General features: G+C 43.2%; 1 protein-coding gene across 3 annotated transcripts; it reads right to left on the minus strand.

Moving 5' to 3' along the window:
* Window positions 1–27,977, minus strand: bcl9 (BCL9 transcription coactivator). 3 transcript variants are annotated; one of them, XM_085384035.1, is made up of 10 exons: window positions 27,795–27,977; window positions 25,696–25,862; window positions 9,415–9,871; window positions 6,452–6,756; window positions 6,158–6,265; window positions 5,828–6,014; window positions 5,116–5,212; window positions 2,823–4,986; window positions 2,042–2,314; window positions 1–1,933 (listed from the first exon to the last, which is right to left on the minus strand). In XM_085384035.1, exons 3-10 carry the CDS (start codon window positions 9,699–9,701, stop codon window positions 891–893), a joined length of 4,464 nt encoding a protein of 1,487 aa, XP_085240161.1. In that variant the 5' UTR covers window positions 9,702–9,871; window positions 25,696–25,862; window positions 27,795–27,977; the 3' UTR covers window positions 1–890. The 3 variants fall into 3 exon arrangements, with proteins under 3 accessions (XP_085240161.1, XP_085240162.1, XP_085240163.1); XM_085384036.1 differs by lacking the exon at window positions 27,795–27,977 and adding an exon at window positions 27,413–27,746; XM_085384037.1 differs by lacking the exon at window positions 27,795–27,977 and adding an exon at window positions 26,758–27,341.
* Window positions 27,978–27,993: the final 16 nt, after the last annotated feature.

Genomic DNA, 27,993 nt, shown 5'->3' on the forward strand with positions numbered 1-27,993 from the left:
CATGTTTGTGCTTTTTTAATAATACTATTATCTTAATGAGGTCATAGTTTGGTTTGTTATACACTGGAGTTACAAAGAAAATTAAAATAGACTAAAATTTGAATAGCCCACCAATGGTAAACAGTACAGTATTTTTAGGGGGACGTTCCTCCCCCAATGAAAGCTTGGTAAGAGGAGTTGAGAGGTCACTGATAGAATGCCTATACATACAGACACATACATACATACCACACAAACGCACATTCAGTCAAGCACGCCAACGCACTCTCACGTATATACTGTACAGATACAGTCAAAACAATGGAGCGAGAGACAAGATGGATTTCCACTAAAGTCTTCACAAAGCACAAATTCTTCTTTCCTTTCTCTTGTTCCATACCACTTTCGCGACAAATTTGTTTTTTTGTTTTGTTTTTTTAATTTCAAAAAAGTAGACATATACTGTAGCATCTCCACGCTGACTTTTAGTTAGGTTTGATTCCTCTTTGATGTCGAAGTCATCTTTACAGTCAGATAATCAAAAAAACCCAAAAACAAACAAACAAAAAAAAAAACAACCCAAAAACCCCCCCACATGAACAGTTTTGCAAAACTGTGTGACCACAACAATCCCATACATTCTGAAGTTCATGAGTCAAAATTAAATGTTCTTGTGGCAAAAAGTACTCCAATGCGGCCCTATCACAGTCTCCGCCGGAATAGTTCACACAGGACATTACCAGGTGACTGGTTATCTCCACTCTGCTCATTTTCTGGGTACGCCATCTCGTTCATATTTTACCTCCTTTACTCGAGTCCATCAGTTTAATGAATACTCTCCAGAGTCCGATATCATTACTCCTTCCTTGTGTATTGTCCAAGAACATTCTAGATACAATGTTTCTGTTGGATTAGAACATTCCAGGGCCCGGACTGAAGCCCATGTCCATGTCACGAGGCCTCATCTGAGCCCCCATCATCATTGTCTGCTGCGGGGGGCCGCCCATGCCCTGCAGTGACATCATCATGTTAGGTGAGCCTCCAGGACCTGGGTGGGCCATTTGTCTCCCCTGGATCATCCCTCCTGGGCCCCCAGGGGACATCATCCGGTGCTGAGGGCCCATCATGCCTTGGCTCATGAATCCCGGTGGCCGCATTGAATTGTGGCCAGGGTTGCCCATTGGCATGTCTTGAGGGCCCATTCCCCCAGGACCAGGTCCCCCTGACATTCCCCCCATCCCCTGCATTGGCATCCCCATCCTTGGTGGGCCGTCGCCCATCATGCTCTGCATGGGAAAGCCAGAAGGGTGTGGCGGTTTCCCCCCGGGGTTGTCTCCTCCACCTCGAGGGTAGTAAGACAGAGTCTGACTGGGCTTCTCTGAAGGGATTATCCTGGACAGGTCAAACTCGGGAATACCAGAAGCTCCCGGCCGCATTACCTCATGAAGGTCTGCGTCACTGAATCCACCTTGCATGTTATTGAACTCTGGCCCACCAGGGGTATTGGGTTTGCACATAACCCCATCAGCCCCTCCCCCATGAGACATATTCCCCATCCGTCCTCCCATAGGTCCTCCCTCTCCCTGGAAACCCATAGGATGGCCAGGGAAGCCTTGGGGACCGGGACCATTGTGCGGAGAGAAAGGGCCTTGCTGGGAAGGTGACTGGGTTAGGGGGTATCCCTGGCCCCGGTGAGGGTAACCCATGCGTCCCTGTGGCATCATTTGAGGGTTGGCCATTCCAGGGTCTTGAGGATTTGGTGGTATCATCATACCATGAGGCATCATGCCTGGGCCCATATTTGGGGCATTGGGAGAGGGCATCTGTGGGGGCATGCCATGTGAGAGAGGCTGGGATCCCATTGGATTCATACCTAGAGGGCTGAGGGCAGGCATAGGTCCAGCATTTCCAGGTCCCATCATACGTGGATTGCCTTGGTGATTCATTGCCATACCTATAAGTCAAAAAGAAATTATTATATACAGAGTATAGCGACTGGTAAAGTAGCTCAAGTTCAGAGAACTGAAATTAAATATTATACAGAAGATATTTCACGTCTTACCATTATTGTTCCCTGACGGCAGGTTAGGGGAGCGAGCTGGCGGTGAGTCATCATCAGAGCTGGCAACAGTCTTTATGGCATCGTGGTAAAGTGGGGTGGAGCTGGGCATTGCAAACTTGGACATGCGTGACATCATGATGGAGAGCGGGTTCTGGGATAGTGTTGGTTCAGGAGGTATGGTGTAAGGGCTACCAGACGGGACATTGCCTGGGAGAGACATGGAGCCAGATGGAGCCCCTGATGAAGGAGGGGCTGAGGGAGGGCCGTTACCACCTAGACGACAACATATGAAGAAACAGAGGACATGACAAAGAAATAATAAAATACAACAGTCGATTTTTTTTGCTTCTTGTGGATTGTTTCACATTAAACTACCACAAGTGACATTCCTTGCAATTTGTGTGCAAATTAAGACTTAGTAAGATAATGTGGCTACTATATTATGTGGCCAGAAGAGGGAGCCACTGGACCATAACCCACCCAACCCCACCCCACAGATGTGTTAATCTGAAAGATCTGATGAACATGGAAGATAGACACATCAGATCCATATCATTTTCAGTTTTTAGGTTGATTCTGTTTCAACAAGTTGAGTCAAATATCTGAAATGTGATCACTGAGACAATAACTGTAACTAAAATTCAACCCAATAATCATTTAAAAAATAAAATCCCAATATTAACTGAATACAACTTCTCTTTTTTCATTGTTTTTATTTAGGAATTTTCTTTTTACAAGAAAAGGGTACAGATAACAACAGAAAAGGAAAAACAATGCATACCTTGCTCCATACTTGGCATCATATTTGGTGAGGTGATACTGAGCGGAGGCTTGCCACCCTGAGGGGGCACTCCAGGACTCTGCATGGGTGGTTTTGGTGAGGAAGCCCATCCTGGAGATGGGTTAGGGAGAGAAGGAGATCTCATATGAACAGGAGAAGCACCTGCTGATCCCATCATGGAGTGAGGAGACTTCATTGGTGCTGAAGTTGGAGGTGCTGGGGGGGCAGCAGGGCCTGTGGAACCGGTGAGCATGCCAGCCAGTTGGGACGGTGTTTGAGGGGACTTAAGATTAGCCGAGGGAGAGCCCATCATGGGGGACTGCACTTGCCTCAGAGGAGGAGACTTAAGTGGATTAACACTGGGAGAGTTCCCACCTCCTGCTTGGACATTCAGATCTGCTGGCTTCCGGCCCCTCTGGCCTTGTGCAGGACCCCCAGCAGAGGGAATATGATTAATACGGCCATTGCCTCCAGTTGGTGTAGATCTGTGCTCTGGACCAAATGCTTGGTCTGCATGTGGACCCCTCATTCCTCCAGCACCCCCAGGGAAGGATCTCCCAGGCCCCATAGGAAAGTCTCCTGGCTGCGTCTGCTCAGGGAATGACCGACCCTGCATGGGCCTGCCTTGTGGACCCATATTTTCCATTGGCCCTCCACCCCCTCTCATTCTCATCATCTCATCAGGGCTCATATTCATGGGGGGATCTCGTAGTTTTGAAGGATGCATATGAGGTCCTGGCCCCGGGCCAGGCCCCATGCCGAACTCAGGTCCCATTTCTCGGCCCCCTATTCCTGGCAGTCTAGAGGAAGGACTCATGGGACCATCGCTGGGCATTCTGGGAAACATACCCATGCCATTACCTGGTTCCATTCCACTTCTTTGGTGTCCCATCATCCTCTGCATGTCCATCATCATCCCAGGAGGAAGACCCTTCTCTCCACCCATTCCTTGGTGAAACATTGCCTCTTGGACTGACTGAGGGTTTGGGAAACGCTCACCACGAGCTCCTGGACCAGCAAACATTGGCCCAGGTCCTCCAGGGAAACGCGCTTCTCCTATACGGGGAGGCAACTCATCAGGCCATCCCATTCCAGGCCTCGGGGGGCCCTCCATCTCGGGATTCATCATACCAGAGAAGCCAGGCATCCTCTGCATATGTGGGGGCATACCCCTGGGGCCAGGACCCATGCTCATGCGCTCTGGATAGTGATCCGGTGGCCCACCGGGTCCTCCCCACATTTCTCCTGGGCCCATCTGATAAGGAGGGGGTGGCCCTCGCATCATGCCACGTGGACCATGGGGGTGCATCATCATATCAGGACCAATTGGCCGGTGTTGCATTTCTTGTTTCTTCCTCTTCTCTTCGTAAAATTCCTGCTGTAGCTTCAGCCACGCCACCTGTTCTGGGGTCATCTGCTCTCCATCTCCACATCCACCTGGGCCTCCCATGTGTGGACCCATTTCATCCTGTGGAAATGGGGGCATGTCCCTGGGACCATGGGGTGGGCCAAAAGGTGGACCTTGTGGACGAGGTCCTACTGGTCCACCTGGTGGGCCTAAACTCTGAGACTGCGCTATCATAGCCTGTAAGGGGCCCTGCTCAGACCTCCGGGGTGGCGCATCAGGACCCCCATCATGGGGTCCACCATGAGATTGTTGAGCTCCAGCTGGCGGGGCATCACGGTCATCAGGGAAAAGCATGCGCTGAATATCTCGCAAGGTCTGCAGAGAGCGCTGCCGATGTTCTATCTGTTCTTGTGACAGACCCTCTGTGTTCACCTCCATGTTCAACAGCTCCTGGGTTAGCTGCTGGTGTTGCTGCTGCTGTTGGGGTGTCAGACCTGTTCCACCAGTTCCTCCACCCTGTCCACTTTCACCTGATGTTGGGGGATTGAGGCCAGCCTCTGGTTGGGTTGCAGGGACCTGGTCAACTGGGGCTGTAGTGTTACTGGGGCTGCTGCTGGGAATATTTTTGGATTCCATGCCTGTAGAGGATGAGCCTTCCTGCGGAAGAACACCAGATTGGCTCCCTTGATTTGAAGGCTGTGGTGGGGCTGGCTCTGACGTGCCAGGTAAGGACGGGTTGGATCCAGGCTGGTGGCTCTGATCTTGGGTGTGGGACGGAGGCTGCTGGGGAGGATTGGAGTCGTTTGCTGCATTGTTCTTTAACACAGAGAAAGAGAAACGGGATTGAGATGTAGCAGTGTCAACATAATCATGTTCATATATATATAAAATTTCATATGCCATGTATATATGTTAGTATTTATTTACTATGAAATGAGTATTTACCAAGAGGAGGTGAGCTATGTCCCTGTTGTTGGAGATGTTTGTAATGTGGAAGACAATGATGTTTTCTATACGGCCACTAATAACCTCTTCAGCTGCCCTGAGGACAAGGAGGCAGACGGTTAGATATCAGTCATCAGACACAATAGTGAGTGTGAGTGTGTGAGACAGTGAGCCACATGACTGAGTCTTAGATGCGACCATGAAGGTAATGCCAAGGTCAGCAGACTAAGAAAAGTATTACACGTGCACACCTTCTATTGGGCATCCACATATTTGATCTCCAACTCCCAAAAGAGAGTGGTAATCTAAGCAAAGCATGTACTCCCACTGAAAAACACACGTGCTTGTGCAGATACACACAAAATATTTAGGCTATAATTGAAAAAGCTGGGTGAAGGACAGGCGAGGAAGCCAAGTGCCTTAGTCCCACATATACAAACAGCTTTAACAGTCACTGATGACAGAAGCACAAAGATACACTCAATGAAAATATCACTGTTAGCAATTCTATTTTAATCGTGTTACTGCAGATGTAGGTTTTTATTATGTAAAAGAAAAAATGTTTTACTTTCTATAAACTCATTAATATTTAAAACTTGGCTAGATAAACCAACTGTGAACACCAACAATTAAACAGGAATATTCTATTTCTAAGCCAAAAAATATATGACAAATACGAAGTAATAGAAAAGGTAACTTCTGGCTTCCTTACTTGTTAGCTATCCCTGTGCTGAAGACATAAACAAATTTTGAGCCTTGTTTCTGGCCACTAGCAGGCTCTGTTGTGGAGACTTGGCCTCCCAGTGTATTGTGGGAGGGCGTTGAGGAGCGACTGAGTCCGGCATTGGAGGTAGAATGTGTGACAGTGTCCTGGGGATTCACATCGCTGGAGTTTGAGTCTGCAGGGAGAGAACAGGGTATCACCCACGACTTTAAGCACAGATTTATGGGAAATGTAGTTCTACTGAAAACCGCTGTCAAGTCAAGTTGATTAATGGAGGGAATATTATATATGCTTGAATGCACATGTTAACACACTTACTGAAGAATCCTCTGTTATCTTCGTCACTTTCTCCCCCAGAGTACCAGTCAGCTCCACTGTACGGCGCCCTCCTCTCCGTAACACATATCCTCTTCGCCCTGCTACTATCTGTACACACACACGCACACACAAAGCCATCAGTGGCCTTAGGTTTATCAGTGTGACTGGCAATGAGGGACTGCAAAGTACATCTTTCAAGATGTCCAATTTGTATTCTCTTGGCAGAGTGTGTAGTATTAGCAAACAACACAGCAGATGATTTGATAATACTGTACTGGCTATGGTGATTCTTACCTGTTTCCTCACTGGTAGGCGTACCACTCTCTGGTTGTTCGGATGACTCTGCAGAGTTGTTCATGCTCCTTTTGGATTTCACCTTGGAGCTTGGGCCGGAGCTTAGGCTCTGGCCGTTTTTAAGCCCCACTCCACCTGCAACATTTTGAGCCCCTTTGGTCTTGGGGTCACAGGGTGAGGGCTGTGATTGGCTGCCCGTACTCCCTGGTTTGCCCTGATTGGGCATTTTAGAGTCACTCTGGGCGGCAGTGGAGGGAGACACGACAGGAGGTGATCGTACCATGGCCTCCGTCTTAGGTTTAGGGCTGAAAAACAATGAATAGATAAGGATACATTTACGCCATGAACTAAAACAGCTACTTTGCCTTGAAATCTGTGAAAAACATCAGATATTTTGGATACAACAAAAGGCCAGGGGCATTTTAGCAGGCTTATCTAATAATCATTTTCTGGAATCAAGAATGAACCAGGTAAATCACAGATAAATGCGGAGGCACCTTGCCATCCATAGGGTCTTTAATCCCACGACACTTAGTCATAACATGTGCCTTTTTCCCCTCCGATATGGTACCCAAGAGGGGTGGCAGAGAGAAAACCAAAGGAAAATGTGAACTTTGTGTTCTTTTAGTCCTCCCCCCCCCAAAAAAAAAAAAAAAAAAAAAAAAAAACAACTTGCAACTGCTAAACACAGCATCAGTTTGACAACCAACAGTTGGCATAGATGCCTGTGAACGCAAGATTAAGTTACCGGTATGGGGAATTCAGTGCACACAGATCTCATCTGCAAAGAGACAGGGCACCTACAAATGACTGCTGCTAACCGGCTCTGAGAGCAGTTCAGTTCAGGCAAGCAGGAAACATCCAACTGGCAGAGAACTTCCATACCACACCCTAATATCTTTCTTTCTTCCTCATACACACACACACACACACACACACACACACACACACACACACACACACACGTACAAGTAGCATAACATATGCCAACATGTCCAAAAGGTTCAGCCACAGCTCTGCACACTGTACGTATGTAGAGAGACACACAGCCAGCAGAACAAGAAGGCAAAGCCATAAGTTTGGCAGTCCGTGCAGTCATTTCCAGAGGCTCCAGAACCATGAGTCAGCAGGGAAAACTTCCAAGCCCAGTGTACTCCCTGACCCTGGAAGAGCTCTGGATCACGCATCAAAACCTTAAACTAATAATTCACAAAAAATGATTTTACATTAGCATTACACCTGACCAACACCTAATTTCCACACCATACAGGTAAAGCAAATTGTTCAGGTTTGTACCACCTTCTTGACCTTGCCAACATGCAACTCTTATAGATTTATCAGGTATCGTGTAGACATACTTGCTTACAAGCCTCACTTCAAAATACCGCTACAATTAAAGACATCAAGAGAGTAAGTTCAATTCAGTAAAGAGAAATGAAAATACCAGAGTAGTAATAACCTTAAAAAGCATAAGGATAACATGTTAGCTTTATTTTATTTATTGTTTTTATTTTATTTTACTTTTTTGTTTTTTAATTTTAGATGTGCAAGTGAGATGACTTTATAAACGGCCGAGCCTTCCTCTTTAAGAAGAAAGCCCTGTAGGTAACGTGTGTGCCTCAGGGTCCTTGCAGGGACTGAGTGACTCCGTCTGTCGAGTGTGTAGGAAAAAGTAACATTACAATCATTAAGCCACAGCCACTGGTGAAGCGCAAGCAGACAGAGGTAATTAAGTTAAAGTAATCAGCCAAAAGAGTCTAGATAGGGCCTAGTTTCTGTGTTAACAGCTATCCAAACGCATTTTCTGCCTGCTGCTACAGAAAAGTAAATGATGTCCATGCAAAAAGATTACTTAAGAGTAATTTCTAACTATGGCTAGCTTTTCTAGCCAAACTAGAGAAGAGACACCATTTTAAACTAGGTCTTCCTACCAGGTTTAGGAGCTGGAATAGAAAAAGAAATAACTGTCCTGTCTCCCTGTGCTCCCGTTTTTCTCTTCACTTTGCCTTCATTCCCTCAAATAGTCGTGGCAGACAGTTGTGCCTCGTGTAGCCTGGTTCTACCAAAGGTTTCTTCCTGTTCAAAAGGAGTTTTTCTTTCCCACTGTCACAACATGCTTGCTCATACCGGATCATCTAATCGTTGGAGTTTTCTGAGTACTGTAGGGTCTTTAAATAAACCAGAAGTGAACTGAAATTGAACTGAACTCTGTGCCCACATGCATCAATTAGGAAAAGAGCTGCCCCATTCTTGATGGCTATAAGGGTTTAAATGACATGCTGATTGTAAGCAGCGTAAACAGATCTGACAGCAGGAATATGTTTATTTCTTACATTCAAATACTAGAACAACAGCTCTCTAGAAAGTACAGTACATATGAGCAAAAAGGCCGCCTTAATGTGGCCTCGGTCTTGCTGATTTTTAAAGTTAATATTTCTTATTTCAACTAAATCTAAGCTGGAAAAACAGGCAGAGCTTTTCAATTTGCCCCTTGTTCTTAACTGTTGTTATAGACCTTGGCTTTTTTTCTTCTTCTTTTTTTCCAATTACGTAAAAAAAAAAAAAGAATTGCCGTGGACAGATGTTTCCTCAGTAAAGTTTGATTACATGTTATTGAAGCTAAATAACAAGCTTAAGTGGTTTAGTCATCATTAATAGTCCACCAAACTGTCTAGGAAGGTTGTCTTAACAAAAAAAAAGGAGAAAAAAAAAGGGTAGTAGTTTTTCAAACAACCCTTTAAAAAGTTTTATTTCCATGTACTTCCAAAGATTTTCATGCAGTTAAAAATGCTTTGCTGTCCATCATAAACAGTCTGGATTAAACATTATTTTAATCCATAGCTTTAATATATAGCCAGTATAACCTAGATTTCAGTTACACCCACAAAATAGCTGATCATTATTAGAAAGGAAGTATCGCAGGGCAATATCCACAGGTTGTCACATTGTATGAATCCACTCACCTTTGTGTGTTGGTGGACGGGGAGTTCTTTAGCCTATTGGAGTTCATTGATGGAGCTCCCAAGACTACAGAACAGGGTGGAGTGATGAGCTGGTGAGGACTGCCTGTGTGTGTGAGCGGCGCTTTTGCACGCACGTTCCTGGAGCCAGGAACAGGATTCCCAATGTTCGACAGGTTTCCCCGACCGTCCTTGGCCTCTTCTCTCTCTTTCTTTCCTCGTTCCCTCTTGCTGAAATGTGTCGCTGCTGTACCTGCCGCCGCTGGCCTCTCCTCTTGGACCTCCAACATTCTCTCTACGTCCTTGTCTGTGTGGGTGTGCGTGTATGTGTGTAAGTGTATGTGTGTGTGTGGGAAAAGTGTGGAAAAAAATAACAATAGTCCAGAAGGCTTCTCTTGTTCTTGTTCAGTGTGTATTTATGAAATTCCCCCAAGGGGGCTTTCAACGGCCCTTGGGCACACTGTTGAGAGAAAAGAAGGAGAAAAAGGACTGTTAACAAAACTGGAAAAGGTAGACGCCGTCTCAAGAGAGTTCAAAGTGACACTCTACCCAAAGTCTTCTTATTATCAATCTTTGTTATTTCCCCCCCTCTTTTAAAGTTGCTTTGGGCAAAACAGGGCTTAATAAAGTAATTCTGACATTATTCAGTAAGAAAATCGTAGGTCAAATTCATTACCTGACGACTTACACAGACTTCAGTCATTGTTAATTGTAACCTCAGCATGTTTGTTTTTCCCCCAGTGTCTGAAATGTCTGCTTATAGTGCATTTTTTTTTTCGCCCTCAACACACTCAGTGCTTCACACACAGACTTTATATGGGCAGGCCGCCCAGGTATGTTAAGACCCGCCCAAATACATTTAGAGACTGGCTTTAGCTTTATTCCATATCCATCTGAGAGAATGATGCCATCCGCAACGAATGGACAATACCCTTTGCTTTCATTTTTAAAATTCAGACACTGCTAACCCGCTTGCCAGCAGATCAACAGCCTGGTCTCTACTATGACAGCTTTCAACATCATTCAGCTGCTTTCCAAGATTATCGCATCCTGCAAATGGACACATTACATGCGCCGTCTTATACTTAATTTATGGTAGAGACGTTGTGTCTGTTTGCATAGGTATTTGTCTGCAGAGAGGCTCTCCGTAGGCAACCAACTCCAACGTCAAAAGTCCTCAAAAAAAAAAAACAACAACAACAAAAGCACATAGCTCGACGTGGATGAGTGTATGCATAACCTGAACCCTGACGGCTTGAAGAGTGGGCCACAAACAGGAGCAGCATGAGAAGCTGCAGTGGACGCTTTTCTTTATTTTGAACACTTGGTTTCACTTAAGCAATTTGCAAGTTATAAACCTGCTTTTGTCCACAAGTGATGGACCAACAATAGCACAAGCAAGTAAAAGTAGCCTACAGATCAGTTGTTTGTGGCGTCGCCCCCTAGTGACAGTAAACAGCTACAACATGTATACAGCCATCCACAAAGGTGTCTGTCTGCAATACCACCGCAGAAGCGCCTTGGAGCCCTTAGACTGCAGCTGGTAATGATAATCTTCTTCAACTCTACAGATCTGCTGTGTCCTCAAGGTCTACCGACTGGGGGAGAACCGGTTCATGCGTCTGTATCGAGTGCTTCAGAGCAGACAAAGTCTACCACATCCAGCTGCAGTCCAAAACGGTGAAGGATAAGAGACTCATTACAGAGACGGCGGATTATAATGCTCCGGTAATAATCACCAAGTACTTCACAATTGTATTTGCAGGAAAAAGTTACAAAATAAATAATCTAATAATTTGTTTAAGAAATTGTGCATACACTGTCTTTGGAAGCTCATGGGTGTTCCTACAAACACCCCTCACAAATACAGTCTAAATCTGTAGTGAACTCTGGAAGTACGTACATAATTTCAATCCTCATTGTTCAACATGTGTTAGTTAAAACAACTGACCAATTTAAACAGCTGACAGAACAAAGACTGTAAAAAAAAACAGCAGACACAAAACATCAGTCTTCCCCTCCACTAACTCTATAGTTTGATTCAATTTATACATCATCAATATGCAAGATCAATCATCTCAAGGTGCTTGATAATATAAATGCTCCACTATAAGCTGATATGGAGTCTGGTTCAATAGTAACTGATAAAAACTAAGTCACAGCCCAAACGCTGCCACCACTGCTTAGTTTGTCCACCAGAGAGCACCAATATTTATCTGGAAAAAAGAAATCTGTTGATTTACATATAATGATTTTACAATTTAAAAAAAAAAAAAACACCAGTTAGGTTAGTCATTGATACTTTCTTTATCTTTGGCACATGTGGTAGAGCTGTCGAGCTGGTACTGTGACTCACACCAATCACTGTCTTTTGTGTGTGTTGGTGAGTGAGAGCGAGAACTGCACGAGAATCCTGTTCAAGAGAGCAGCCCAGTCAGTGAGATTACATTGTCATCCTGAAAATATTTAGGAGCTCTTCCAAAACACTCAGCATTGTAACTGGCTCCAGAGTCCCCCTGGGGAGAGGGAGGTGGAATGGTGTTTGGGGGTTGTGTCGCCCCCTTTTCTACTTGTATGGGGGGATGGTGGCAGCACTGGGAAGCAGACAAATACACCGACTCCTGCTACAGCAGCAACACTCATCTCTCACTGGTCACAGAAGAAGAAGTGATTTACAGCAGTCAGGAGCACAGATTACTGCACACAGGCAGACGCTGGCTTCTCAACAGAAACAGAGGCGGCTTGTAGAACCAAATTAAACTGACTAGATTAACCTTTAAATGTAAAAAAAATACTGTAGTGGAGACACTTCAGAGAAATGCTAGGCTCATTATTAAAAATGTAACGAAAGGCAACTTCTTTTACGCATTTTATATTGAAGCACGTGTAATTCTGCAGCTGTGATATACAGCATAAATCAGAAACAAGAGCTTCTGTTAACGCGACAGTCCCCATATAAAAGTTCAGTTAAACTTTGTGTCTGAATAATTACACACTACCAGCTGAACAGGCACGCAGAAAACAGGTTCTGCTGTTAACGTCTTGTTTCTATAATTGGAGCTTGTGCTAGAGCGGAGTCTAACGATGACACTATATCAGATGCTATCGGCTACTGTGTACCGGCCACAAAAACATGCTCAGGGTTCCCCTTCACTTTAACAATGTAAACTGAATTTAACGTCTGTCTCCAAGAGAAATCTAATTGGATGAACCTTCCTGCTCCTAAAAAATTTAAATGTACACTACAAAACCTAATGAGATATTAATAAAGGCTACTCCTAAAGTGGCATCTGATTGTGATTGTTGGTGTTTTTAAACAGGTAAAATGTTTAGGACACCAGTAACAACTAGGACTTTTAGAGGGTGTACCATTTCATTTGTACATTAAAAAGAGCAATGAACGTCAGAAAAAAAAAAAGCTGACTGACATTTAAAAACACCATTTACTTTGCACAAACTGGGCATGATTGCCAGCTAGGGAAATTTAGGCTCCTCTATTCCCTCTTCACAAGGTGCTGAGGGATGTATACTAAACTCTTTTCAACCATCACAAGCACTTTGCTTAAAGCTCAGTGAACCCTTTAGGAGAAGGTGTCCAGCGCAAGTTAAAAATGTTCGGACCTGGTGGGATCAGGCAGTAGTTGGCCTTGACTGACTCCTTCACTATGGAGCAATACAAAAGGAGGAGAGCCTTGAGAGAAGAGCAAGAAAAAATAAAATAAAATAAAATCACTTAAAATATATATATTTCGTTTGCATTAGTAGATATAGTTTATAATATATCAAAGAACCAGTCTTCTACTTCATTCAACTCCAACTTGCATGTAAAGCCTGGAGGGGCTTCATCTAAATCTAGACCCCAATAACAAGCATATGCGTGTGATGCAAGTCTGTGCGCGTACATGGAAGCAAACAGCAGGAACTGTCAATCATCTGTTCTTTCCAATCGCACGCTAACAAGACACTAATTGGAAAGCTTGCTGACATGATTGTCATAAGGAATACACGGACACACACACACACACACACATCAGGTGTGTACGTTCCAGCATGTCTCACACACACACATTTAAACAAGAAAGCATCATAGAGGTAATCACAGAGAATTCACTTCCTCCACCTCCAGTAAAGATGCTGAACTGTCTATCACGGCAAACACGAGGAGATGCAGTTCATGCAAGTTAATGGGAAAACAGCATAATGACGCTCCAAAAATGAGCTTTTTGCCTGTGATATAAATATGAAGGGGGCAGAAAATAGTTCAATTCAATTAGATTTGGGCTTTCCGATGCGGGTGGCACTGGAGGACTATTTTATTTTCATGCTTATGTAACAGTCATTGTATGCTGCCTGCTTAGAGAGTAGACCCTTCCAATCTACGTCACCCAAATTCCTCTGAAGGGGAGTGGGAGGCTTTATAGCAATGCAGTATCTACTGGTATACTCCGCTGGTAAGGTGTGGGATCAGCGAGAAGAAAAGAACTATGTTGCTGTCAACATAGTCCACTGGCTGAAAATTTTAAACACAACAAAGATTTATTTAAAAAAAAAGAAAAAAAACAACACACACACACACACACACGCCATCCCTCTTCCCTCATCTCAGCCCTGCTGGTGGCTGTAAAAGGGCCTGCTGATGTTTCAGCCTTATTTATGCAAATCCCATTTTGCAGTTCAGTCACAATGGAGTATTGCTCCCTCTTTCTCACTCTAGCTTCCCTACCCACTCTCCGTCTGTTCACCCTCCATCTCAAGAATTGCTTTTGCCCATTATTTGTTTAGGGGAAATATCAAAAAGCATTATTTCCACCTCTTCTCACAGTTTTCTGTAAGAATATACAAAACACATGGCCATCAGCAACCAACTGTACAATCTGAAAAAGCAGCAGTCAACTCAGAGCAGGAAAAATAAAACAAAATTAAAAAAAACAACGCTCTACATCTCATCACAACAGCTTATACACACACACTTCAATTTAGTGAAATGGTCACATGAATAAAAGCTTATATGCAACAAAATGATTTTTTTTTTAATCTGACAGAGTGGTGAAATAAGGATGTGCCTTATGCCAAAATATGCCCTTTTCTAATGAAAACACATTTTAAACCTTCCAAATGTTCAAACGATGTTTGATTTCTTCCCTTTGGAGTTAAATATGTAGTGAAAATCTGGATAACTTTGGTAAATGGTAAATGGCTTGTATTTGTATAGCGCTTTACTTAGTCCCTATGGACCCCAAAGCGTTTTACACTACATTCAGTCATTCACCCATTCACACACTGGTGATGGCAAGCTACATTATAGCCACAGCTGCCCTGGGGCGCACTGACAGAAGCGAGGCTGCCGGACACTGGCACCACCGGGCCATCTGACCACCACCAGTAGGCAACGGGTGAAGTGTCTTGCCCAAGGACACAACGACCAAGACTGTCAGAGCTGGGGCTCGAACCGACAACCTTCCGATTACAAGACGAGCTGGCAACTCTTGAGCCACGATCGCCCCTTTGTCAAAGTAAGCCACAGGTGGTGATTACAGGATAGCAGCACTGAATTTCTGTACTTTTACAAAATCTCTCTGAGTCAGTCCTTTAACTTTGTCAGTGTACTGTGTGTGTATAATGGGAACAAAGCATAACACAGTGGTGTCTGTGTCAGATACTGCTACTGTGTGTTTATCAACATGGGCTTGAAATGTTAGACTGGACTATAAAATTTATGATGGCTGCTCTCACTGACTATATTACTTTTTGCTTTAGTTATTTTTTTATGGTTTTCCAATCTACATGCGCTGTACTATACCTTAAATTGCATCTTAGCTTCTTGAAGGACAGGTAAATCTTCTATATCTGTTTGCTCTATTTGTGATATGAATTGAGTTTAATAATAATAATAATGTGTAAGTGTTAGTCCCCATAGGGAAATAGTTCCTCTGCATTTAACCCATTCACCCAGTGAAGCAGTGGGCAGCCACCAATGCAGCGCCCAGGGAGCAGTGTGTAGGGACGGTACCTTGCTCAGGGGTACCTCAGGGTAGCCGTTCAGTGGAGTTGAACCCCCGACCTTCCGATCATGGGGTCACCACTCTACCTACTGAGCTATTCCTGCCCCTACATACTGCCACTACATACTCTAAGCATGAGTATGTAGTGAGTAGTAAGACAGCAGGGCCACAAAGTAAGAATAGTGGCTGTAATGTCACTTAAACAGAAATACTGAGTTACAGCAAGCAAAACTTGCCAATCTGTTGAACTCAAGGACAATGAGTTTTATTATTTATACATTAAACTTGTCATTTGCAATTCTACTTCATTATGAAGCTGCCACCGCTAAAATACTAGCATTTTAGTTTATGTAAAGTTTAATGCAAATCTAAAATGATGACGATGATGTTGATATGCAGCTTTAGCTCAGGTAATAAACAGCACAACCTGCACAAACATTACAGCTACTTTCTGTCTTGAAGAAGTGAGACAAAAAAAAAAAAAACAGTAAGAAAAAAAATGAAAGTAAGATAAAGATATCTGTTGGACATTAACAATACCACAGTGTAGGAAACACCTGCATGCTCACCTGTTCAGGTGACTTCCTGAAAGGACTCTGCCAGCATGCCACACCCTGCGTTGTGCTCATTATTTACACTTAGCGAACACAGAATGCAAAGAATCCTGAATGTCACTAAAGATAGAGCTGTGACGCCACTAGACTAACATTTGACATTATGCATGCACTGTGAGAGGCTCAAGGACGCACGCACAAGTATGACCAGGCTTCCTTTCAACTGAAATCAAGTTGTTACAAGAAACTTAAAGTCTTCTGTATTTTCCAAATTGTTGACTGCTCCCAGAGTCCAATATTTACACACCTCCATCTTTCTCCTTTTTTCCTCAGCTCCCTCCATTACTTCCAATATTAGCTTTCCTACTGGTCCTGCATAACAGCTTTCCCAATTCAAACCATCCACAACACATTCTCCTCTGGTCTGCAGACCAGGCCCACCATCCCCTGGGAGGCGACATGTGTGTAATGTCACACTGTGTCATATCATATCGTGGTGACAGAAGCCTCACCGTATCCATCACAGTGATGGAAGTGGCAACGAAAACAGGAGGATGGGAAAGGGGTGTGATACGGTAGTCATTACACAAGCCATTGTCTTCACAGAGAGTGCGGGTGGGTGTCTGTCTCCCAGTCGAGTGCAAGTAGGCAAACACACACACACGCTGACTCACTAGTGGCACATCTGCTGGCGTAGCCTGGGAATGGTGCCATGTGTAGTGGCCAGCTCCGGCAGCAGGACTGGCACTCAGCACTCTGGCCTGCTCTGATCTCCGTCTCACACACTTCACCCCGCACTTCCATCTCTTTCCATCTGCCCTCTGTCTCTGCATCCCTGGCTAAGTGACTGTGCCTTGCTCACACAAAACAAACACACACACACCTTTGTGCTCAATACGAGACAAAGACAACGGGATAACTGGCAAGAACGTGCCTGTACTTCTATGACAAGAAGTGCAAATTAAGGGGGTTGCTAGTATCAAAACCTGACAGTAAGATTTTTAAAAGGTATCAAGGTAAAAAGAATCCGACAATATTTCTCACTTATAAAATACAGCACATCTTGGACTTTATAGATGAAACATCAAAGACTGCACAACTTTTGGATCCCAGATAAGACTTGGAACAATAAATCACACTGAAAACATTTATACAAGAATAAAACTGGTTGTAAAACCCTTCGATGTCCATTTGGATCAAACCAATCAGGTCAAACTGTAGCTGAGATTTCTACTGAAGTATACTCTGTTAGCAGGAGAAAACAGAAAGACGACCAGAGCTGGAAGTGAGCTTGTGAACATCGATGCCTGTGGGTCCAGTTCTTAACCATTATACCTAGAAGCTGGTCACCCTTCTATTAATTCTACTTCATGACTAGCACATCTTAGCATAGTAAGCCATACTAACTCATGACATACCATAATATGAGAGACCTTATTCTGGACCTAAGGAGTTTAATTCTGGGTTGGATGTCTGAATGATTACGTTCACCAATCTGTCCATTTTTTAAGAAGGTCGTAGCCTTGCAGTCAACCCATGCAGTCACAAGGACGACATGCAAACTCCACAATTAAAATGTACATGTATCCCAGTAGATTTGCTTTCAGCTGTGACATCAAAATACATTGTGTTACACTGCAGAGTACAAAGTGATTGAGGCAAAAGAAAACTCCAGCAAAGAAAAGAGGGAAGAAAAAAAATTTAACTGCCTCTCTTTAAGTCTGCTTGTTAGCTGATGGTGCATCATCCTGCCAATTAACTGCTGGTGGTCTCTCTTTGGGTCTGTTCAGGTCAACTGCATTTCAGATCTAGTCCAATTATCTTAAGGTCCATTTAAGACTGCGTATGAATTTTTTCAGATCCCCTCTGGATCCCTTTAGGATCAAAATTTTAAACCCATGAAGACCTCCAGTAGAACTGCTAATTAATGCAAGAGCACTCCTGGAATCAGCAGTCACTGCAGCAAATATGAGCAGTAAACAGTAAGACACATACGCATTTTTCCTCTCTAAATAATGATTTCTCTCATTTCTATCTCAGATATGAATTAACACAGGAACAGCACTCAGTTAGGACAAACTCTGCTGCCCTCTGTGCAGACCCCTTCTTTCCTCCCTTCCCCTGCTCTCTGGTCCGTGACTCCCCTTCCTTCATCCGCACAGTCGCTCCCACACTCGGGCCACATTCCAACCTTGCTCATGCTGGGAGGACGTCTCCCTGTGACTACAAGTATTGTGGGAAATCCCAACGGCCAGGCCTTTCAGCAGCCATGTAGACCACTGAGGTAAAGAGGAAAAGAAATTTGCGTTCCTCACCGGTCAACAAGCTTTTCTTGCAAGCACCTTGTTATTAGTTAAAACGTTTCATTAATCAAACTGCATCAAAATTTTTAAAAGAATATTAAGCAGGAAAGATGACAACACACTATGCAAAACTTCAAGACGTGCTTACGCAAAATATTTTCCATACATTCTTTTCTGTATTTTACAAACCACAGCGCCCACAAGAAACAGGCTTTGCAACCTTTCAAACCACGTAACAAAGCTCAGGCATCTTTACTGACCTGGTATTTCCTAAAGAGAGAAACTACACACAAGCACACGCGCACACACACAAAGAGTATATAATAGATGTTCTATCTTCGTTCTTTTATCGTACAACAAAATTAGCACTCTGGAGAGAATATGAGACAGATTGTGTCCCTGAATTACCCCAGTTTACACTGGTGTGTCATACCCATGGAATTTTAAACACACTGGCTAAGACCTGCCTAATTAAATATACAGTCACAGAGCAATATACACGCACATAACTATACTGGTGCACAGACAAATACCAACATGAGGCAGTACTTAGCTGTCCTAATAATGTCGGAGATCCACTGAGAACTCTGCTTCAAGTTTATGGCATGTGCTGTTCCCATGAGTCAGAGCATGCTCGTGTGCATTTCTGTCTGAGCTTCCTTTAGGTCCCTGCATATAACCATGGAATCACAGCAATAAGTGATATGTAAAGCCATGCAAAAGCCACGCCCCTGGTGAACTAACTTAAAATGAAATCTTCACATTAATGGTGATGCTTCTTAATCCTGATATCAGATGCATGCTGAGCATCCTGCCTGGTTTCTTTTTATGCGATTTATTCACCAATAACCATTTAAGGCGATGTTTTTTAACTGCCAACATAACTCAAGAAAATACATTTTCAGAATGAAGCTTAGAGTTGTTTTGTTCCTCACATTCATGATCTAAAACTGATTAAGAAACAACACATTCAAGTCCTTTGCTCACAACCACAAGCAGGTGGCTCGAATTACTCGACAGCGGGTTAAAAAAAAAAAAAAATCAAATACAGATGCACTAAAAGAAGTGCATCTTCAGTAAAGGGCCCTAATACATGTCAAATCAGCATCTGTATTGGAAGGTCTCTTGAGATTCCCATCTGAAGCGATGAGCTTATAATACAATAAAACCAGTGTGTGTAATTTGTGCCACATCCAAGACACATGACATTTGTAATTATAGGCAGCAACGTGTGAAAAATCCCCTTTGTCTGCCTCCTATAACAAAGCGCTTACAGTTGCGGTCTAAATATAAAAATAAAAGATTACCTTTAAGTTAGCTGATTTAGATAATTAAGGCGCTAACATCTGATTTTGTCTGCTTGGAAACTACTGTTTATATGCAACAAAACAAAAGCTAATTTTTGCTACTGGTTATAAATGATCTGATTACAATATAAACAGTGGTGACTCCAAATTGAAATTACTCCATTGTGAATAGTCCATGAATCATCTATCTAAAGATCTTGGTCCATTCTAGTTAAAATCAAAGTCTGACTCTTAGTGGGTTAAGATGGTACGATATGCATCTTCTTGTGCCCAATTACGGCCCAATCTAGGTGACACAGGATGAAAATAGGCAGTTGATTTTTCTCACATAATACATACATTTAAAAAAAAAACAAAAAAAAAAAACTAGCATGTTGACATTTTTCTGGGTGTTTCGTGGCACTTCTGTCTTTCCTGTGTGGTTCATCAATATCAGTACAGAGCGCTGTGCCAGCTGTTGAGTTTTCTCAAAAGTTCAGCTGTGAACAACTGCAGGCATGGCAAAGAAGATGAAGAATGATTTTACCACTTTAGTTTAGGTGGAACTGTGAAATGACCACTAGTCAACCAGTATCATACTGCTTCAACTGCCACAGTGTGTTTGGATTCTTTTCACAGAAAGCATAAAGTATCAGGAAAGACTGCAAGCATGATTGGCTGGGTAGCACCATGTAGTCTGCCATGTTCCTCAGTCACGAAAAGGCAGGATATCATAACTCTATATTCATCTAAACTGACACAGTGACCATTGTGTGGTCTGAACCCTTGTTTATATGCATCACTGTTACCCTCACCCCAAGTGGTGGGACGCGGTACCTACTCAGCTCGACTCATTTTCTACTACAACTGTGTATCACCTAAATGTGCGTGGGGTTGTTTTAGCAACACATCCAAATGTCCTGTGATGTCCTTTGTATGTGGCACAAACAATACAACAATGAACGACGTCGAGCCGATAGCATACCCGCTCAGTCTAGGGCTTTTACTCGGGCCGTGATTTTTGTGCCGCTACTTTCCTCGATGCTGGATTTCAAAAATGACAGTTTTAATTTTTGGGAAGGAGTCACTCTCATGACACCACTGACTGACCAATCGGTGGCACACAGTCTGCTGACATTACATTTTCCGATCAACTCAGCTCACTTGGAACCCCAGCCAAGCAAGTACTAAAAGAGTACATGGTACCAGGTGCTATCACTAACAGAAAACCCGAAAAAACGAGTCAATTCGATTCAAATGCAGCCGTGTAAGTACTAGCAGAAGAGGGCTATTTCTTGCACCTCTTAATTTCTGTAACCTAATATACACACAGCCAGGTTATACACAAGTGTACAGCCGTGACAGCCCTTACTGACATTTCAATTATATAAATAAAGGAGCTCAGAGATTCCCAGATTATACAGAGGAAGATTCTCGAGTAGCTTGAAAAGATAAGACTTCCTGGAGGGGAAAACTGTGATTTATTTGCTTGATTCTTCTGGATTCTTCTCCTCTTATACCTGCGCTAATGCAGGGGGCTTTATTCTGAGCAAGCTTTTCAAATGCAGTGACCATAAGACTCAAGTCCAGTATAAACTACAATTTTTCCATCTTCTTAACCAAATGAGGCTGGTAGGGGGGCTGGAGCCTCTCCCAGCTGTCATATGGCGAGAAGCAGGTTACACCCTGGACAAATCGCCAGTTAATCACAAGGCTAACAAAGAGAGAGAAACAGACAAACATTTTCACTAATCTTCACTCAAACAGCCAATTTAGAGTCACCAGTTAACCTTACATGTGCGTGTTTGGACTTTGGAAGGAAGTTGGAGAGCCCAGGAAAAGCCTACACAAGCACAGGGAGAACATGCGAACTCCAAACCGCCCAGATGCCCGATGGGTTTGAACCCAGGACCTTCCTGGTATGAAGCAGCACAGCTACTGTCATTATATTAATGCTGCTATCCTGTATATATTGTACATACTATTGTTTGAGTACTTACGATTGTTTTTTTTGTACTTTTTATATTTTACATTTATATTTATTATTGAAACTTGCACCAAGGGAGTGGCACTCCAATTTCGTTGTACTCTGTACAATGACAATAAAGGCTATTCTATTCTATTCTAACCCCTGCACAACTCTGTGATTTTTCACTATAAATTATCTATTGACGTTACTGTTAGAAAACAGTCAAAACTAAGCATTAATGAAAAAGCATCATTCTTCAACTGAGAAGCTTACACTTTGGTAGAGTTGGTATTTTTGCTTAAAAATGGACTTAAATTAATGTTTGCTTTACATCAATATATCAACTTAGTTGCAAAACAATTTCCTGGCAAGCATTATGTAGATTAATCACTTCAGCCATATAAACAACATTTAACTCTATGAAGCTCTGTTTATTTCTCACAAACTAATTTAAAACAGTGCATTTTTTTTTACAAAGCGCTGAAACTATCACTTATCAGAAGCTCAACTAAAGAGAATAAAGGGCTGGAGCACCAGAATCTTCCTCATATTTACAGTGATCGCTTAGTCAAAGAATACTTACCGATGAAGAGTTACCACAGCAGATGAATAAATTGAGATTTCAAATTAAAACTGAGCTCCCTGAATTGTGTTAAAGTTTAAACAAACACTGTTGGGCATCTTATCGGATCACCAAAGATAAAGAAATGAAACAATAAAAAACTCCCAGTTAGTCAACTTCATCACGATACAATGCTTTCTTCTTGTGGCCACCTTGTTATTCGTTAAAGCCATTTTTCACTCATGAAAACGCTGGACGTTATCCAGCGTTTTTACAGTGGGGATGTTGTCCAAAGTTGCACTTTCACAGATGTGGCACACAACAGGTTGTAGTCAGAGTCAAACGTCTCTCACTTCTTGAAATACTTTAAGTGTTTTTGATGAGAACGCCGCCTGAATGAAACATGCAGAAAGCAGGACACAGGATGACCACCTGCTAGCTGTGAATTTACCACACCGTTATCTCACAATCAAGACATCACTCTGACTTTGTACTGGGCCAGCTGGCAGATTACAGACTAAGTAATGTCGGCCCCACTGTGAGTAAGTGTGTGAAATCAGTCCTGGTCATATGGTAAGCTAGGCTAACCCAAAAAAAAGTGTCAGCCTTGTAGCAGGAAAGGCCCTCTGCTTGGTGGCTCACAGTTGAGGTAAATGCAGTTCACAGAGCTCCCCCCCACCCCCCTCCCACAACCACCACCACCCAGGTTCCACCTGAAAGCAGCTCTGTTTGCGAGCGCCCTTTCCCTCGTTGTAGAAGAAGCAGCCTGTCTGTGCCATAACTGTCAATCACAGCGAAAAAAACATGAAAGCAGATTGATTGGTACGTTCTGACTCAGCCAGACACATCCCCGAGGATCTTGTATGGGCAACAATCCCACCACACATCCACACGAGTCCGTGACCTCCTACACTAAAACGATGTGAAACTGCAGCTATTAGAGAAACACATTTATACATTCAGCTGCAGCTGGTAGGAAAGCGGAAAAGACTTATTACTACGGGCTCCATGTTGTGAATTTACATATTTAGGCCTTAACCGTACCCCTTATATTTTATTATTATAGTAATTAATCTTAATATTTCTTATGATGGACCAACTGTGATCAACAGGACGCACACAACCGATGCGCTCGCTTTTGTACAACAGTTTGTAGCAGATTGAGAATTCAGAGATTTTGCAAATTTGAAGTGTGTAATTTTATCCACTGAAAGCACTGATGTCCATGTTTCTACAACAGGATAAAAGTTTTGTATTGTTTTAATACCATCACGTTATTATCCATCCATCAATCTATCTGTGTATCTTCACTCTGTTATTGTCTTCCATTTTATCCCATTTCACCTCCTATTGTTACTGGTTCTAGAAGCCGTGTAACCCAATTTGCAGCAGGAAGATCATCATTTTCCACTTTCTCTCTCTAAATGCCAATTCCGCTGCCTAAACTTCATCACCGATTTCATCAACTGGCTCAATCCGATACAAGCGAACGTTTTTTCCCCCCCAAATAGCACCTTCTGAACCCACTGATTGCGACTAATTGTTGATTTTAATTACACTGACTCTCGTAGAAGAACTGTGTTCACAATTTCATGCCGAGGATGAGAAACATTGTTGCTAGAGATTAAAAAAAGTTGCTGTAGGCATAGATACCTATCAAATGCATTAAGTCCATATTTATATCTACTGAAAGAGAGAGAGAGAAAATATATCAACTGTCCATTATAATTGCCAGAGGAGTGAACGGGCAATATCAGCAGCAAAATACAAATCAATAGCCAAAGAAGTCAAAAGTTTCTTTTAACCTTCATCCGCTTACACCTACTCTCAGAAACATCCTGCAGCGGCAAGCTTATTTTAGTGGTTTTGAGCAATCCTCTACAATCTGAGGAGTTAAAAATTGCTTTCTACATCCATTGAACTAAATAAAAATATATTCTATGAGTTCATAATTTTAGCCTATTATACCATCATATTTCTACAGTTCTGGTGGGAACGATGAATATAACTACGCACCACAGTACTTGACAATCCTGTTTTATAGGAGTTTGGTGATTTTGAAGTGTTTCAATTCCCTTTAAGGGCCACACTGCAGTATATCAAGTACTTAGATTACAGGTCTCTTGCATTGTAGTAATAATTTAACACTGCTAGACTTAAAAAAAAAAAAAAAAGATACACAAAATCTTACAATGCTAAGTTAAGGGCAGAATAATGTTAGTAATACAAGTTAAACGTCAAACTTTATTTTCCCTTCTCCTTGTGGACATCCTACAACCATGAGAGCCATTCATGAAATTAACTGAATTTCTTAATGAACTGTGAATGAATGTCTTTAATGAACTGATCTTTCATTAGTGCAAATAAAAAAAAAGGTCCTACAGAGATGAAATAAACCTTTAAAGCAGTAGAAAAACACACTGAGTCGGGTAGTCTAATCCACTATACGACAAGGGAGGGGACCCCCCCCTCCCCCTTTACCCGCCACACAGTCACAGAGACAAACTGCCTCTCCAACACATCCCTCCACGTCATACACAACACAAGGCTTGCGAGTTTTAATTAGAAAACCCACGAAGCAAACAAATGCACAGAAACATGAGAGTCCAATACTCAGAGGCAAAAATAAATCCTTTGCCGCTTTACATCAATATCCATTTCCCCGCGTCCTTCACCTCGCTGTGGTTTTTGGTTAACACACTTCAGATTAGATAGCAGATAAATAAACAGTGCGCACAGCGTTCTCAGGAAGAGCGCCCTGACCGTGTTGTGTCCTCAACATGTGCAGATCAGAGAGCGAGACCAAACACTGCGCTGATAGTCCAATGCACTGCGGCGGTGAGGTCCTTTTCCTCAAGCCGCTACCCCCTGAGCGTCAACAGCAGTCAAACAGGCTGCCTGCTCCGCAATTCAAGGCTCCATCATCAGAAAGCAGGCACCTCCAAAGATAAATGTCAAGAGATAGTGACCGGCGTTGCAAAGTGCCCGCGCCTGACTTGTTATGGTTACATCACAGCAGCGTTAAGCTATCAGTTTATGGCACCAGTGAGTTTTTGACAGCAATTATAGCGTGGAAAAAGCAGAGCTGAAAAACATGCGCCTCGTGCTTCTAGCTCTTCTTATTCCAACATATAATGAACACAAAGGCCTTACGGCTACAGATTGTCCAAAATCACCCCTTTGTTTTAGCTTTTTCAGCAACTCCTGTATAACAGAGTCCATGTCATCTACCAGACAGTAAGCAGAAAAATGTAGATTTCAGACACTTTCAAGCATGTGTGATTTTCCATTATTTCTGACAAGCATCGGGCCACTATCTACATTTTAACACAATGAGGATTTTTTTTTAAGGACAATTCAGAAACTTAAAACAAACTGTTCACTGTAAATACAGTTAGCCATATCGTAAACAGGGAGTGACTTCAGACACTGGCTTTATAATCCTGCCATTACTTGTTTTACTTACTCCTAAGCAATGAAAACAACGAGGAAGCCCATTTACAAGCATTCTGTCACCCTAGAGAGGACAAGGGGAGTGTGTGTGTATAAGAAACTGTGTGATAAAGTGTGTAATAAAAGAAGAGAGAGCCAGAGTTGAGTTGGGTTACCTCAGAAGCCCCCCTGCCCTTTCAGCAGGGCCTCATATGGAGAACCAGGCCTTCAGGTCCCCTGGGCACTGATGTCTGCTCTCCACTCGACTTCTCCCAGTCAGCCACAGAGGCTGTGCAGGAACCTGGCCACCTCACGACAACCTACAGCCACAAGTCATTCACACCTGGAACAGAGGGAAGGGACTTTGCTCAACGGGCAAAACACAAACAAGCAAACGGCAAGAAAAAGCACTCAGTAGCCGGTGTTCACAAGTCCAACATGTAGCAAACACATAAAAAGTGCAAAGCTGAGGTCATTAGGGGCTACAGTGACAGTGTAGGCTCGCATTTTTTAACCCAGACACGTATTTATTCTTCAGTTATCGACCTGTGTGCACATAAGGGATTAGGAGAGCGTCTGTGATACTCTTTTAAGAGCTTCCTCACTTCTGTGCACCAAAAATGCACAGTGGAAAGACAAAAATGCATTTTTTTTTGTAAATCCTTAACTACACAAAGTCCCAATGAAAAGAAGCAGTGATTCTACAAAAAACAAAAAGATGCATGTGAAACAGCTTCAAGACTATGCAATGATGCACATTAATGGCAGACAGCAGTGTTGCCTAGCAATTGAAGAGACCCAGCAAGGTCTGCAGTTCAGTTTCAGCAACTGGTATGTATGCTCCAAAACTGTCCTCAGACTCTGAACCTCCCCCTCCTCACTGCTAACTCAGAGGAACTAACAGCATCTGATCTGAGAAAGGACTGCTACAAAGTGCAAAAGCTGCAGACTTCTCTTGAGGAAAAAGGGGGAAAAAAAAACAAAACAAAGAAAAAACAAGGGAAAAACATTGCATTTAGCAACCTGACGAATGCTTTCAAAATGTTCAGTGAGGCAAAAGAAATCACTTGGTAAGGGAGAACAATATAAGACTTTATTCATCAGCAGTAAATTCCCAGGTGGTGACTGTGTTTTTACTCTGCTTTTATTTCCACACTGTCGGACCTGTGGATTTTTTTTTATCCTCCCTGAAGTTAAACAAGATTAGTAAAATGTAAAAGAGTGATCACATTCGTTACCATGTCTAACTCTTTGTTTTCTTTTTCCAAAGGTAGCACAGCACAATGCCACAAGTTACCCACGAACAGGCCTACTCGAGGAAGTCGTCCTTAAAATATACACAAAGCTACACAAACCTAAAACTGCTAAATAAACGTAAAAGCACGCAGCAACTACAGGGATTAGACTCCCCCCTGAAATCTCAGCGCCTCACTGGACAACTCTTGGCGGACAAAGTAATTCCATGGCGCTTGAAACTCCAGGAACTTTTTTTTCTTTTTCCTAAAAGAAGTTGTTCCTGTTTCGCCAGAGAACTGGGGGGGAAGGGAGGACTTCAGCACTCGCATTCATGGAGCCTCGGCCAGCGCAAACAAAGTCTTCCCCGAAGAGGGAGGCAGTGGACGGCGGCTGAGAGCGAGAACAACGACGTCGCCCACAAGCACACAAAAACCCACGCATATATTCATCCCACGGCTTCGTTTGTTAATGAAAGTACTCAGGCCCGCCTTGGACAAACGTTCATTTTCAAGTTCTGCCCGCTCCGTTAACAATGTAACAATTAAATCGCTCGGCAGATGATAGGGCTGGCCGACACAATCAGCAGACGAGGCCTATAATCTCGTTTCGGATTTATAAATCATACCAAACACGTTTAAAATGAAGAAAATACAATACCAACGGTGTGGAGCTCCCGAAGAATACAAAACATGCATGCTGCATTGTATCCTTTTTTCATTTTCACGAAGCACGGGCGGTCCTCCAGTATAATGGGGTAAAAACCAATATTTCTCCGCGGGTTTTACACCATGCCGAAAACATCGTGAATAATCCGCTTTTGTTGCGCTGGAAAAATCGGCATTTACGGTTCAAAGGGTGCTCACTGTCTGCCAGGCCAGACGCTACGTGGGTTTTGCTAGCCAGCCTTCGGGGACAGAGGCAGAGAAGAACGGATACCAAGTGAGATGTCCCCGGGAGGAGGACCCGCGTGTGCCCGTTGCCAGGAGGCGAGCCGTGGTAGCGATACTTTCCAGCTAGATGTGAAAAGGGGAACACTCACCTGGAATGCTAGCTTAATTTCCCCTTTTTCCTGAGCGACGAATTTACACCGCACAATTATCAAATCACAACATTTTCACGGTAACATTACAAAATAGGAATATGTCTCCCCCCCCATTCGCCGGAGCTTTCCAGTGGTCCTACTCCATTACATCCCAGTCAAGATTTCCTGTCGTCGCTTCCCACCACCCCCCTGTTAC

The sequence above is a fragment of the Rhamphochromis longiceps genome, linkage group LG16 (assembly GCF_057381845.1).
Source record: "Rhamphochromis longiceps isolate RC_006_pf linkage group LG16, R_longiceps_female_GT1.1, whole genome shotgun sequence".
Lineage (NCBI taxonomy): Eukaryota > Metazoa > Chordata > Actinopteri > Cichliformes > Cichlidae > Rhamphochromis > Rhamphochromis longiceps.